The sequence below is a fragment of the Canis lupus genome, chromosome 18 (assembly GCF_011100685.1).
Source record: "Canis lupus familiaris isolate Mischka breed German Shepherd chromosome 18, alternate assembly UU_Cfam_GSD_1.0, whole genome shotgun sequence".
NCBI classification, from domain to species: Eukaryota; Metazoa; Chordata; class Mammalia; order Carnivora; family Canidae; genus Canis; species Canis lupus.
This window is the reverse complement of record NC_049239.1, coordinates 42,623,882-42,638,629: the sequence shown is the minus strand read 5'-3', so window position 1 is coordinate 42,638,629 and position 14,748 is coordinate 42,623,882. Positions and strand designations below refer to the sequence as shown.

At 50.1% G+C, this 14,748-nt stretch overlaps 2 protein-coding genes across 2 annotated transcripts in view; both read right to left on the bottom strand.

Moving 5' to 3' along the window:
• Positions 1-1,235: 1,235 nt before the first annotated feature.
• Positions 1,236-12,415, bottom strand: RAPSN (receptor associated protein of the synapse). Its single transcript, XM_038563303.1, has 8 exons — positions 11,796-12,415; positions 11,001-11,339; positions 4,839-4,997; positions 4,220-4,318; positions 4,020-4,142; positions 3,427-3,480; positions 1,999-2,198; positions 1,236-1,539 (listed from the first exon to the last, which is right to left on the bottom strand). The coding sequence occupies exons 1-8, from the start codon at positions 11,985-11,987 to the stop codon at positions 1,467-1,469; spliced, it is 1,239 nt and encodes a 412-aa protein (XP_038419231.1). The 5' UTR covers positions 11,988-12,415; the 3' UTR covers positions 1,236-1,466.
• A 123-nt stretch (positions 12,416-12,538) lies between these two features.
• CELF1 (CUGBP Elav-like family member 1) overlaps positions 12,539-14,748 on the bottom strand; it is a 93,277-nt gene continuing 91,067 nt past the window's right edge. Inside the window, exon 14 of the mRNA XM_038563286.1 lies at positions 12,539-12,671. The gene's annotated coding sequence lies outside the window, so the exon portion shown is untranslated. The remainder of the gene's footprint in view (positions 12,672-14,748) is intronic.

Below are 14,748 nucleotides of genomic sequence, written 5' to 3'. Positions count from 1 at the left end.
CTCGAGAGCCTTTGGGAAATGTAGTCTTAAGCTGGCCGGTGATTGAAAGGGCGCTTTGGAAGCGGGGGCTCGACCACAGGATCTGGCGCAGCTAGGAATTAGGATTCTCGAGATGGCTCTGCCTCCCAAACCATAGGCAACAGACGCCAGGCGTGTGCGGAGGGCCAAAAAAAGGGCATGCCCAGGGCTACCAGAGAGAATCATTAACCAATTTTAAAGAGAAATCGCTGCTGCTGCTGCTGCTAACTTTTGAGCAGCGCCACAGAACTGCCCACGTGGGATGAGCTCCATTGACAACAGCCTCTCCAATTAAAAACATTATGACCAACATCTGTACTCGTTTCTTGTCATCTCAGGAAGTAGGGCAGATCTCTGGATCATGAGACCCATTTTTGTTGTATCTGCGTCCCTTGCTCCGGAGGATCCTCTGCATATCACTGTGAGGTGAGACCCAGGGCACCCCTAAAATGAACTTCATGTCAGCCACCAAGCATTTCTTTTAAGCCGAGCCTTCACAAATAATCTGCAAACTTGGTGAGAACCTGCCTCGTGGTTTTCTTGAAGCAGTTGAAGGCAGAGATTTCTTTAAGTAACAGCATTTGCAGCTGCTCAGGTTGGCAAACCAGCTCTGCGAGTAACAGCATTTCTTCCCTCCTCTCAACAGCCCTGCCCAGTGGACAGATTGGATCATAATTCGCAATTTTTTTCATTTATTATTCATTCATTCATTCATTCATTCATTCATTCGTTTATTATTTATAAAGATTTTATTTATTTATTCATGAGACACAGGCAGAGACACAGAGGGAGAAGCAGGCTCCCCGTATGGAGCCTAATGCAGGACTCAATCTCGAGACCCGGATCACACCCTGAGCCAAAGGCAGATGCTCAACTGCTGAGCCACCCAGGCATCCCTATTTATTTATTTTTAAGTAAGCTCTATGCCCAATGTGGGGCTCGAACTCAAGACACCAAGATCAAGAGTTGCACGCTCCACTGACTGAGCCAGTCAAGCACTCCTATCATTCTCCATGTTAGATAAGGGCATGGACGATCAGAAAAGTTAAGTGACTTTGTCCAGGGTTGTTCAGTGAGTCAGTTGTCAGCACAAGAGCTGCTGATTCCAAATTCACACTTGTCAGAGTTGCCTGACAAGAGTCAAGAAGACCAATTGGGGAAGAAGCTGTCCTGTGCTGGCCACAGCACACCCGCAAAAAGAGTCAGAATTGCTGGGGTCAGGTACAAACAGTTTATTTTTCTATAAAGAGCAAAGTACGAAGAGGCAGGGAGGTCAGCTGAGCCTGGAGGAGCAACAGCGGGCAGGCCCTGGGCCCTGGCTGAGTTTGGAGGAGGTCTGGCGGCTACCCCAAGAGTAAACAGGATCCAAGGTATGGCTAGTCAGGTGCCCTGGGCATGATGAAGGGGCAGGGGGAGGGGAAGCAGGAGCCCAGGACTGCTGATGGGACTCACACAAAGCCAGGCTTCATGGATGAGCGGCGGCAGTTGGGGCAGCTCCGCGTCCCGTTGTTCTGCAGGCACCTTTCGAGGCAAAGGAAAGGTTTATTTACTGAACCCATGCTTTCATCCTGGGCCTGGGCTCTCTCCCTACCCCTCCCCTCTACAGGATCTGGGAAGGCGTCAAGGGAGAAGGTAGGGCCTGGTGGCCCTGCTTGCCCCTGGTACTCTGTTCTGGGGCTTCTAAGAGGTCAGGAGGTCAGCATGGAGAATGGTATCTGTCCCAGCCCTGAGGCAGGTCTAGCCCTGGGTGTCTGAATCCCATGGCCTTTGAGGGGCCTCTCTCAATTCTCTTTGGAAGAATAGTGATGGCCACCTCACAGGGCTGCTGGGAGGATTCAAGGAGTTATTTATTACAGGGGAAGCTCTTAGAACGAAGGGAGCGCTACGCTCAACATTACTACTGTGGTTAGGCCAGCTGGGGCCCTAGCGTACCCCACAGAGACCCTGGCCGCCCCCTGCCCACAAGCCAGGAGCCCTCACCTGAGGTGGAAGATGTGCGAGCAGGGCAGGGCCTGCAGCCGGCTGTTCCTCTCACCTATGGACTCGCCACACAGCCCGCAGTAGAGCTCAGTCTCCTCCACACACTCATGGAAGCGCACGACATGGGCACGCAGCTCCCGCTGCAGCCCCTTGCTGCGGTAGATGCTCTCACTCAGGCAGTGCAGCTTGAGCTGGCTTAGCTGGGGCCAGCGGGGAGCAGAGAGCGGGCATAGGGGACAAGACCAAGTCAGTCCCAGTGAGCCTCCCTCCTTGCCCAGCCCGAGAAGTGGCCCCCGAAGGACCATTGAGCCATCAGTACACACAGGGTCTGGTCCTGGCGGTGTTCTTGGCTGGCTGATGGGCCTAGGAGAAACGTCCTGCCCTCTGGGCCTTGGTTTCCCCTCATGCAGAATGAAAGGATGGGTGAGGTAAGCAGTCTTCACCCCTAGAACTACCTAGGAACCCCATGTTTTTGAAGAATTTTATTGACCAGATCTGCTGCACTGATTCCATAAGAATGAATTTGCTCTTCTGTTTTTGTTAATTGAATACACATAACAAACAGCTCATTGGCATCTGTGACCAACCTGAGATACTTGGGTAAAACCGAGCAGCTATCATCTATCCAAAAACAAAGATATTTGGCATTTTAGGGGCACCTGGGTGGCTCAGTCTGTTGGGCATCTGCCTTCGGCTTAGGTCATGATCTCGGGGTCCTGGGATCAAGCCCTGCATCGGGCTCTGCTCAGTGAGGAGCCTACTTCTCCCTCTCCCTCTGCCCTTCCTCCTGGCTTGTGCTCTTTCTCACTCTCTCTCTTTCAAGTAAATAAATAAAAATATTTTTTAAAATTTGGCATTTTAGTTGTGCTGTGCACTGGATCCCAGAGATATTTATATTTCCTAGAAGACCTCAAGTAACACTGAGCTTATTTTCAAAATTTAAAGGTTTGGATACTAAACCTAAAATTGAGAGCCACATACATTATGGGAGGAATGCGGGCTTTAGAGTTAAGACAGACCAGGTACAAAGTGTGAGACCTGGAGCAACCACTGAGCCTCACTTGCCTTAACTCTAAAAATGGGGCTTGCGCTCACCTCGCAGGGAGACGGTGAGGACTGGGACCAATACCTAGAAGCACCTGAGTGTACCCAGCTCTTAGTGACTGGACCCACTGTTAGGAGTTCTAATGACTATCAAGAAGCTCTGAGGAATTCTGACGTCCTCTGAGCTACGGATTTCTTGCCCTGCCCTCCAAAGTGCTTTGTGGGTGGAAGAGAAACAGCCAGGGTCTGGGAATGGGTGGTGGCAGCCCCTGGAGATCTAGAAGAGCTCAGGGCATGTGCAGGCTCAGGGTAGCCCTTCCCACACACCCAAGATCCCACCTTGGCCTCTTGACTCCAGACCCAGAAGACAGAATCAGGTCTGACCTTGTTCCCCACTTCCTCCGCCAGGTCCTGGGCTTTCTCGATGACATCCAGAGCCTAGAAGGCAAGCATAGGCCAGGGCTACGGGCAGAGTTCTCTGGCAGAGGCCTTGACTCACAGGAAGGGAAGGGGAAGGGAAGGGGCAGGGAGGGGCGGGCTTGAGGAGGGCAGCATGGCTGGGCAGCTGCCCTGCCTGAGAAGGTAGCAAAAGGAGGCTGGAGCCCAGTCACAGAGCCACAGTGTGGGCAAGTTACCTGATGCTTCAGTTTACTCAGATACAGAATGGGAAGACTATTCCTGTCTCATTGGGTGTTGTGAAATCAGGAAAGCAGTTAACGCATCCTGAGTTCAAACCCAGCTCTGGCTCTTTAGTAGTTGTGGGTCTGGGCACATCGTGAGTCTTTTCTGAGTCTGGAAAATAACTTGGAATGTACTCACCTTATGGGATTCAGGTGAAGCTGATGTTAGACAAAATGTCTGGAAGAGTCCTGCCCAGGACCAGCCAGCCCCACAGACTTTTGGCTGACCTACTGGCTGCAAATAGGAGCAGTGGGGAGAGCCGGGGGGGTGGGGTATGGGAAAGGGCCCGACCTCACCTTGTCCAGTGCTTTCCTGGCTATCCAGCATTTGGCCACTCCCAGCAGCACCTGCACCTGCCCCAGGCGGTTTCCAATCTCAGTCATGATGCTCATGGCAGAGTCGTACCTGGGGAAGGCTGTCTGCACAGCCAGGTGGGAGGGTGCAATCAGACTGGGTCAGGCCTGCAACCCCTCCCTCTGTACCCCAGTGGCCTCACCTCCAGGTCCCCACGGCTCCGGTGGATGTCAGCAAAGCACAGCAGGCAGAGTGCCTGGAGTGGCCGGTCCCCGTGCTGCAGTGCAATCTTCATAGATTCCTGTGAAGGGAAGCTGGTTGCTCCAGCCTGCCCATCTGCCCCCACCCACCCACCAGGGTGTCATTCCAGTGGGCCCCTCTGACGGGGCAGCCCAGGGATCACCCTATCCAATATACCTAGCATGGCATCGGAGCCCTGCACACGAAACCAGTGAGGTCTCACAACGCCCAGAGAAGTGGACACAGGTTCAGAGAGCAGAAGTGACTTGATCAAGGTCACCTGGCTCGTAAGTGGCAATGCTAGGATTTGAGCCCAAGTCAGTAGAACTCCAGAGACTGGCTCTCTTCCTATTTAAAGCGACCCACAGAGGATGTGTGTGGGGGGAGGCAGAAGGAAGCCCTCTCCCCTGAGAATGGACTGGAAAGGAGCAGAGGGGTGGGCAGAACAAACACATCCTTCGGGGGCTCATGGAGAAGGGGGCTACGGGCAAATCTTGGGACCCTAAGTGGCCTGATGTGGAAGGAGGACCCCTTAGCCCATACCACCACCCTCTACCTGCCCGCCTTCCCTCCTGCCCCACCTCACAACACTCCATGGCACTGCCCAGGTGGCCCAGCAGGCGGTACGCCACAGCCATGTGGTACTGGCTCATGGCCCGGTACTTGAGGCTCCAGCCTTTGCCGTAGTCGCTAACGAGCTCTGCGGCCTTGCAGGGGAAGAACAGGGCTTTCTCGTAGTCCTGCGGGGGACACAGGGAGGAGGTGGGACAAGAAGGGGCACTGTGAATGTCAGGATGCCCAAGTCAGGGGTTCCAGGGCCTGGCATCTCCATCAACCCATAGTGGGTACCCATAGGCCCTGCCAGTGTTCACTCATTCATTCATGTATCCAAGGAAAAGGGATCCAGGCAGAGGGAACAGCCACTGAAAAGGTGTGGGCTCCACAGACATAGGAATTTTCATCCAGTTTGCTGATGTAGCCCAAGAGCCTAGCACAGTTCTTAGCACTTTGTAGATGCACAATGAATATTTGTTGAATGAAGGAATGAATGAGAAGGCAAGAAAATATAGTTGGCTTCTCACTCCCAGTTGGGCCCCTTATCTTCAGAGACACACAGAAGGGGGTACCAGCACCCCCAGTAGTGTCTGCCCCCTAGTACCCAGCAGCAGGTGCTTCCCAAAGGCTCAGTGACTGATTGTCAGCCCCAAAGAACATCGGAACAGACTCACTGGGGCAATGAAATCATTCCTTCATCCCTTCGTTCTCCTCACACCTCCAAATACTCTTTCTACCTGCTGGATCTCAGCTGATGACCTTGCTTCATCACTACACAGGGAAAACAGAAGAAAGTCAGAAAAGGACTCTGTTCTCCACCAAATCCACGAGATGGATCACTCTTCCTCCTTCCTGCCACCATGGAGGACTCCCTGCTCCAACAGGTGTGAGCCCCTCCATGGGGGCTCTGGACACATCCCCCATCTCCTTGGGCTCAATCATTCCCATCATCCTACAAACATATTCTGGCATTTCTTACCTCATTAAAAAATAAAAAAAGAGGGCAGCCCTGGTGGCGCAGCAGTTTGGCACCGCCTGCAGCCTGGGGTGTGATCCTGGAGACCCGGGATTGAGTCCCACATCGGGCTCCCTGCATGGAGCCTGCTTCTCCCTCTACCTGTGTCTCTGCCTCTCTCTCTCTGTGTCTATGAATAAATAAATAAAATCTTTAAAAAAAAATAAAAAGAAAAAAAGAAATCTCAGGAAGTCTGCTTCTCCCTCTCCCTCTGCCTGCCATTCCCCCTGCTTGTGCGTGCTCTCTCTCTCTGTCAAATAAATAAATATATAAAACCTTTAAAAAAAAAATCAAAATCAAACAATCTTCTTCGGACCTCATGTCTCCTTCAGCTAAGCCCCATTGCTCCATTCTTTCTCTTAGAAAATCTATTTGATCTTCTACTTAATATCTTATAGGCATCTCCAAGTTAATATGACCAAAAGAGAACTCCCAATAACGCCAATAAAAATCTGATCTTCACAAATTTTGTTACATAGTTAAAAAAATTTATTTACTTAAGTAATCTTTATGCCCTACATGGGGCTGGACCTCACGACCCCGAGACCAAGAGTCACATGTTCCACCAACTAAGCCAGCCCAGTGCCCCTTGCCAATGTATGTTTTTTTTTTTAAGATTTATTTATTTATTCATGAGACACACACACACGCACACACACACACACACACACACAGAGGCAGAGACACAGGCAGAGGGAGAAGCAGGCTCCATGCAGAGAGCCCAATGTGGGACTCGATCCTGGATCCCAGAATCACAACCTGAGCCGAAGGCAGGCGCCCAACCGCTGAGCCACCCAGGTGTCCCCCAATGTATGTTTTTAATTTGAAGCCATGTAAATGTTCTAAATATTCAAAATATTTTAATTTAATTTTTTAAAAACCCCAAAGATAGAGGCGCCTGAGTGCCTCAGCTGGTTAAGCCTCTGCCTTTGGCTTAGGTCATGATCCCAGTCTCCTGGGATCGAGCCCCACTTTGGCTCCCTGCTTAGTGGATAGTCTGCTTCTCTCTTTTTTTTACTCTTTCTCTCTCTCTCTCTCCCTCTGCCCCTCCCCACTGCTTGTTCTCTCTCTCTCAAATTAAAAAAAAATCTTAAGGGATCCCTGGGTGGCGCAGCAGCTTGGCGCCTGCCTTTGGCCCAGGGCGCGATCCTGGAAACCCGGATGGAATCCCACGTCGGGCTCCTGGTGCATGGAGCCTGCTTCTCCCTCCGCCTGTGTCTCTGCCTCTCTCTCTCTCTCTGTGTGTGTGACTATCATAAATAAATAAAAAAATTTAAAAAAAGAAAAGAAGAACCACTATAAAAAATTTTTAAAATATTTAAAAATCTTAAAAAAAACCCCTAAAGATAGAAAATGGAAATAAATAGCCCTAACTGTATATCATCATATTAACATAATTATAAGTTTAATTATAGTTATTATATAACACAATATAATATTAAAATATAATGCTATAAGATATTATTACATCATGTATTATGTTGCATTATCCTAATATGACCACACAGAAAAAAAAGTATTTTGTGTATTTTTTAGGATAAAATAAATATATAATTATGTTGCTAAAAGCCAACATTTTCAGTCTAGGAGAAAAGAGAATCAAGATTAAAATAAATTAAGGAAAATCCTGAAACATTAGATTTGAATTGCAAATATCAGCATAAACTTCAGTTGTCTTGGCAACTAAAAAGATCTAGAAGCCATGACAACCCAGTAGCAATGAGCACCTTGAGAACCCACATTTGGTCTTTAATACAACTTCCCACCAGAAAAGCCCAAAAAAATGGCTGATTTCAGGTCCAGGGTGGGGACTATACAAAATGAGCCTGGGATAGTTTATTGTTCCAGAAAATAAGAACACTTTCAATGTTTAAAGAAAGTCTCGTCAAAAGGACACAGGATTAAAAAAAAAAAAGGGATCCCTGGGTGGCGCAGCGGTTTGGCGCCTGCCTTTGGCCCAGGGCATGATCCTGGAAACCCGGGATGGAGTCCCACGTCGGGCTCCCGGTGCATGGAGCCTGCTTCTCCCTCTACCTGTGTCTCTGCCTCTCTCTCTGTGATGACTATCATAAATTAAAAAAAATTAAAAATTAAAAAATTTTTAAAAAAAGGACACAGGAGTTATACCGAAGGAATACCATTAGCTAAAGTCAAGATAATTTGAGCATCAGAAAAACAACATTACAATTAACTGAAGAGTACTAGGGGCACTGGGGTGGCTCAGCAATTGTCTGCTTTTGGCTCAGGTTGTGATCCCCAGGGTCCTGGGATCGAGTCCCGCATCAGGCTCCCCTCAAGGAGCCTGCTTCTGCCTATGTCTCTGCCTTTCCCTCTGTGTCTCTCATGAATAAATAAATAAAATCTTAAAACAAAAAACCAAAACTGAAGAATACTGAATATTTTAAAAATCCAGGATTTCATAACGATACTCAAAAAGAAGAAAGTAAAACAAGTAAGTATGATCATTGAAGGCGGGTATTTTTTTTAAAGATTTATTTATTTATGATAGACACAGAGAGAGACAGAGGCAGAGAGAGAAGCAGGCTCCATGCAGGGAGCCCAATGCGGGACTCAATCCCGGGACTCCAGGATCGCACCCTAGGCCAAAGGCAGGCAGCAAACCGCTGAGCCACCCAGGGATCCCCGAAGGTGGGTATAACTTCAACTCCTCATCATCAAAGTGATAATTAAAGGAAGCGAGGAATGCCTGGATGCCTCAGCCAGTTAAGCATCTACCTTCGGCTCAGATTATGATCCCAGGGTCCTAGGATCAAGCCCCACACTGGGCTTCCTGCTTAGGGGAGAGCCTGCTTCTCCTTCTGCCCCCTCCCTCGCTCATCCTCATGCTCTTTCTCTCTCAAATAAAGTAAAATCTTAAAAAAAAAAAAAAAAAGGAAAGGAAGAAATATTTATGCCATTTATGCAGGAACTGCATTTCAGAGGAGCTAACTAGCCCATTTGATGGAGGACAGTTCTTCCTTACAGAAAAATCCAGCCAACAACTGTAGAAGAATGGTAGGACTTGGAAATCGCCATTCCCTTCAGTTGAAATAGAAGAACTGATGCAGGCAAGAAACATCACTGGACACTAAATCTGCCCAGTGGAAACTGTGGCCACAGAACTGAACATTCACAGGAAGCCAGAAGTCACCTCCCTCCAAGTTCACCTCCTGGTCACAAAAGGACAAACACAAACCCTAAAACCAAGGGATCAGGTCATTGTCCCCATATGGGATGTGATGCAACATGAAGCTCCCAGCAGCGCTGACACAGTCTTCTTACCAAAACAGTGTGACCTGAGTCTTCCCTGGTCACTGAGTTCCCGTTCACAGGGAGCAGAGGGGAGGAAAAAAACCCCATAAAACCCCAGTCACATGACTCCTTGCAGAAACAAGGGGACAATGAGATGAAGTACGTTCTAGGGCAATCCATCCCCTTGTTGGATAAATCATGGAAAATAAAGGGGAGGAGAGAAATCTCCTACTGAAAGAGACTTAAGAGACATAATGCCCAATGCACGTGTGCCTCTTGTTTGTGTTCCAATTTCTAGAAGCAGAGGGTAGAGGCGTGTCTTCAGGATAAGCAGAGATATTTAAGAGATAACTGTGATTACATAAGAAAGTATCCTTATATAAGAAAATATCTTTTTTTTTCTTTCAGAGATGCATACTGAACTACTTCGGGGGGTAAAGTATCATGATGTCTATCTATAATTTCATGTCATAACACTTCAGTTAAAAACCCACTCAGTGAACATATATGGGTAATATTAATAATTGTTCAATCTAAATGGTGGGGATAAGGAGATTCATTATATTATTCTTTTTTCCTGTATGGTTAATTGTCTTCATAATAAAATAATATTTGGGGACGCCTGGGTGACTCAGCAGTTAAGCGTCTGCCTTCTGCTCAGGGCGTGATCCTGGAGTCCCAGGATCAAGTCCCGCTCTGGGCTCCCTGCATGGAGCCTGCTTCTCCCTTTGACTGTGTCTCTGCCTCTCTCTCTGTGTCTCTCATGAATAAATAAATAAAATCTTAAAAAAATCTTAAAACACTTCATCCCTCTCCCATTTTTTGAATCTCACTGAGTGGGTTTTTCCTACGTCTGGTTGCTGAAAACAAAATCCTCGGTGGCATCCTGGATGACTCTCATTTGCTCACACCTCACCTTTGATTCATCAGCATTTGCACACCTATCTACCCCCAGATTTATTAAGCATCTGCTGTGTGACAGGCATCAACATCCCCCGTGGGCCGAGGGCAGCCTGGATGCCTAGGGTCCTGGCCAAACAAACACTGGACCAGAAACAAGCCCGTGGTCTCTGGCTCCTCTGTCCATTCCCCATCTGCCTTCTCACCACCTCCCACCTCCTTGTCCCACACCTGTGACAGCCTTGCTGGCCTCCGTCATCCCTAGAATAGGCCAGCTATGCCCCACTCCCCCCACCCAGGGCAGAGTTTTGCTTTTGCTGTTGTCTCTGTTTCAGGCTTTTACCAGTTTTCTGCATGGCTCACCCTCTCATCTGCTTCCAACCATCAGACTGATAACACCTCTCCGAGGCCTTCCAGTCATTCTATTTGAAGTTGTAACACCCCATCCTCGGCACTTCCCACCCCCTTTCCCACTTTCTCCTAAGCACTTTCTAGAGTGCTGTGTGATTGAGTTACTGATTATATTTGACTTTTTCTAGAATGCAAGCTTTACATGGCCAGGGGCTTTGCTGTTGTTTTCACTGCTTGCATCCCAAGCCAACAGAGCAGCACGGCATAGAGTAAACAGTCAATAAATATTTGATGAATAAATCCTTAACAACTGTGCTGGACAGTGGGCCCTGTTCTCCCTCATTGTATAGATGTGCCTACCAAGGCTCCGAGATGAGAGGTGCCATGTCCAAGACTACACAGCAAACACATGGCAGTATAGGTTCATGGCCAGTCCTCACAAGGAGCCTCCTGTTCCCCCAGAAGGCAGACAGACCAAGGTTTGAATGCTGGCTCTGCCCTTCCCGGTAAGTCTGCACCTTCCTGGGTGAGTCTTCCCTTTCAGACTCTCCCCTCTCAGACTCTCCTATGTGGGAGGACTGAGTACGGTCCTGAATGGGGAGTGTGGCTCACAGGAGGGTGTCAGGGGACCCGAGCCCTCCCCCGCCCACCCCCTGGGCCCGAGGCCCACCTTGACCTGGGCATAGAAGCTGCCCAGGCTGCAGCAGACGCGGCACTCGAGCATGGTGTCGTCATTGTTGTGGGCATAGCGCAGGGCCTTCTCGAAGCTCTCCAGCGCCTTCTGGAAGAGGCTGAGGCCCAGGAAGGCATTGCCCATGCTCAGGCTGACCTGGCCTCCGAGCTGGGCGCCCGCCCTGGTGCCGGGCAGGCCGACGCAAGTCTTGCAGTAGGAGATGGTCTTGTGGAACTCACACAGCTTCTCGTTGCTGCGTGCCAGGTTCAGGTAGCTCTCCAGAAGGAAGTCGGCATCCTCCAGCTCCCGAGCCGTGTCGATCTGCACCACAGCGAACTGCCCGGGTGCAAGGGCAGGAGCGGTCAGCCTGGGCTCCAGGCCTCAGACCCGGGCCTCCTCCCTGCCTCGCAGCCAAGGCCTCGGACCCAGAGCTTCCAGCCAAGGCCTCAGATGAGCTCTCTGTTCCCCAGCCACAGGCCAGGAGCATCAGCCCTGGAGCCAGACACAGACCCTTCAGCTTTCGCCCCCGGCCTTCCTGGGCCACCCACCCACCCACCCACCTACCCGCAGCCTCAAACCTGGAGCCCAAACAGGAAGGCTGGAAGCTAGCTTCCCAGACGGGGCCTGGCCATTGCCGAGCCCTGAAGCCCAGAAGCTCCATCTCCGTGTCACACAGAAGTTCAAGGCCCAAGGGCCTACGACGGGTCTGGGAGCCCCCTGCGGGGCTGGGCTGCTAGCCAGGGGGACGCAGGGGAGCGTGAGGAGCCAGGAGGGTGGGCAGCCCTGGCCCACCTTCAGCATCTCCTTGTAGCGGCCCATCTCCGAGTGCGCCGTCACCAGGCAGCCCAGCACGCGGAAGCGCCCCACGAGGTCGGCGCTCTTCTCCAGCACCTTCATCCACACGTGCAGCGCCTTCTCGGTCTGGTTGGACTGGTACAGCTGGAGCCCCTTCTCGATCTGCTGCTTCGTCTGGTCCTGCCCCATCCTCGCAGAGCCCTGCACCGCACGAGGAGGGAGAGACCCCGGGCGCTCCGGCCTTCTAGGTGTTCATGGCGCGGACCGCAGTGCCAGCCGCCCACGGAGCCCCAGGGAGGACAGCGGCGCCAGGCAGGGGCCCAGGAGGGGCCTAGATGGAGAGCGGGCGCCACCCTGGGAACAAGGCTTGTCCGGCCCCAGTCCGCAGCTGTCCCTGCCAGTTGGGGCCACGTGGCCGCTGAGGAATGTCAGCCACAGTGTCACGCGGGCCTCTGCCGCACCCCCCCACCCAGGCTGGGAGGTGGCTTCCCCGGGATGCAGGCACCCTGCTCCCTGCTCCCCCACAACCTTGGGTGTCTCCTCGGGGCCTCTGACACTGGCCCCTGCCTCCCTGGCCCTGCAGGCCCTCCCCGTGGCCTGGCCGAGGAGCTGCCTCCAGGGACAGGCTGAGGGCCTGGAGGAAGCAGGGATGAAGTGAGGCGGGTGGCCAGCCCTGAGCCCTGCATCCCCCCACCCATCACAACCTTCCCCCCGGACCTACTCCTCCCCAGGCTTTGTTTCTGGGATTCACTGGGCACTGGGCACCAGGATCAATCCTCCATATGCACACCCACACCACACCCAACATCTCATCCACACTCACAGTATGACCCAAGCCAGGTCATTCACCTCTCTGTTCCTCAGCTTCTTCATCTGAAATGAAGAGAACAACAGGCTAATAAAGCCTGACCCAGAGGGGTGCTATGAGACAGCACAGGATAGTGGGGACAGCATGCACCCTGGAGCCAGACTGACTCTGCCACTTACTAGCTGTGTGGGCCATGTGACTGTGTGCAAGAGAGTGCTGGTACCCACCTCAGTGGATTAGAATGAATGAACTAGCTGGAGAGGACATAGAACAGCAGGAGGTCACCCCCAAGCTGTGTCCAACTGCTCCATGGCACACCACCCACCAGGGACAGGAGTTGATCCCTGAAGGGTTAAGAAGCATCCCAATTCCCATCTCCATCTCAGCTTGAAAGGGTGCCTAACAGTGACCTTTAATGCCAGACACTGTGGAGAAGTGTCTTATGCAGGGAGCAGACTCTTGAAATATGGGGGCTTCTAGTGTTGAAAGGCCCTAGGTAATAGGGCCCCGCCAACCCCACCAGCTCTATCTCCTCAGTTTTTCTCCTTCCACTCTGTGACAGCAGCCCCCTTTTTTTTTAATTAAAAAATTTTTTTAAAAATTTATTTATGATAGGCACACAGTGAGAGAGAGAGAGAGGCAGAGACACAGGCAGAGGGAGAAGCAGGCTCCATGTCGGGAGCCCAACGCGGGACTTGATCCCGGGTCTCCAGGATCGCACCCTGGGCCAAAGGCAGGCGCTAAACCGCTGCGCCACCCAGGGATCCCAATTTAAAAATTTTTTTAATTTAAATTCAGTTAGGGGATCCCTGAGTGGCTCAGCGGTTTGGCGCCTGCCTTGGGCCCAGGGCGTGATCCTGGAGTCCCGGGATCGAGTCCCGCGTTGGGCTCCCGACATGGAGCCTGCTTCTCCCTACTCCTGTGTTCTCTGCCTCTCTCTCTCTCTCTCTCTCACATAAATAGATAAATCTTTTAAAAAATAAATAAATTCAATTAGTTAACATATAATGTGTTAATTGGTTGCAGAGGTAGAGATCAGTGACTTATCAGTCATCACTATATAATACCCAGTGCTCATTCCATCACATGCCCTCCTAATGTCCATCACCCAGTTACCCTGTCCCCCCACCTTCCTCCCCTCCAACAAACCTGTTTGTTTCCTATGATTAAGAGTGTCTTACAGTTTGTCTCCTTCTCTGATTTGTCTTGTTTCAGTTTTTCCTCTCTTTCCCTATGATCCTGTTTTATTTCTTAAATTCCACATGAGCGAGATCATATGATGATTGTCTTTCTCTGATTGACTTGATTTCATATTTTGATGACTGAGTAATATTCCATTGTATGTATACACCACATTTTCTTTATCCATTCATTTGTTGATGGACATCTGAGCTCTTTCCATAGTTTGGCCACGGTGGACATTGGTGCTATAAACATTGGGATGCAGGTGTCCCATCATTTCACTACATCTGTGTCTTTGGGGTAAATACCCAGTATTGACATACCCTACCCAGAATAGGGTAGCTCTATTTTCAAATTTTTGATGGCCTTCCATACTGTTTTCCAGTTGGCTGTACCAGCTTGCATTCCCACCAACAGTGTACCAAGGTTGCCTTTTCTCCCCATCCTCACCAACATCTGTTGTTTCCTGATTTGTTCATTTGAGCCATTCTGACTGGTGTGAGGTGGTATCTCATTGTAGTTTTGATTTGTATTTCCCTGATGATGAGTGAAGTTGAGCATCTTTTCATATGTCCGTTGGCCATCTGTATGTCTTCTTTGGAGAAATGTCTGTTCGTGTCTTCTGCCCATTTCTTGACTGGATTATTTGTTCTTTGGGTTTGATAAGTTTGTTTTATAAGTTGTTTATAGATTTTGGATACTAGCCCTTTAACTGATATGTCATTTGCAATAATTTTCTCCCATTCTGTCCGTTGTCTTTGGTTTTGTTGATTGTTTCCTTTGCTGAGCAAAAGCTTTTTATCTTGATGAAGTCCCAATAGTTTGTTTTTGCCTTTGTTTCCCTTGCCTTTGGAGATGTGTCTAGCAAGAAGTTGTTGAGGACTAGGCCCCTTCTTTCTCCAGGGGAAAGGTCATCCTTTCAGAGTGGACAGTTTTTAGTATATTCACAAATTTGTACAC

Excerpts from the sequence above, each read along its gene's own strand:
- RAPSN (XM_038563303.1), bottom strand. The coding sequence starts at position 11,987 with ATGGGGCAGGACCAGACGAAGCAGCAGATCGAGAAGGGGCTCCAGCTG. Across the intron at positions 4,998-11,000 it reads GCTTCTATGCCCAGGTCAAG|GACTACGAGAAAGCCCTGTT; the intron begins GTGGGCCTCGGG and ends TGTCCCCCGCAG. Across the intron at positions 3,481-4,019 it reads CCAGGAAAGCACTGGACAAG|GCTCTGGATGTCATCGAGAA; the intron begins GTGAGGTCGGGC and ends CTTGCCTTCTAG.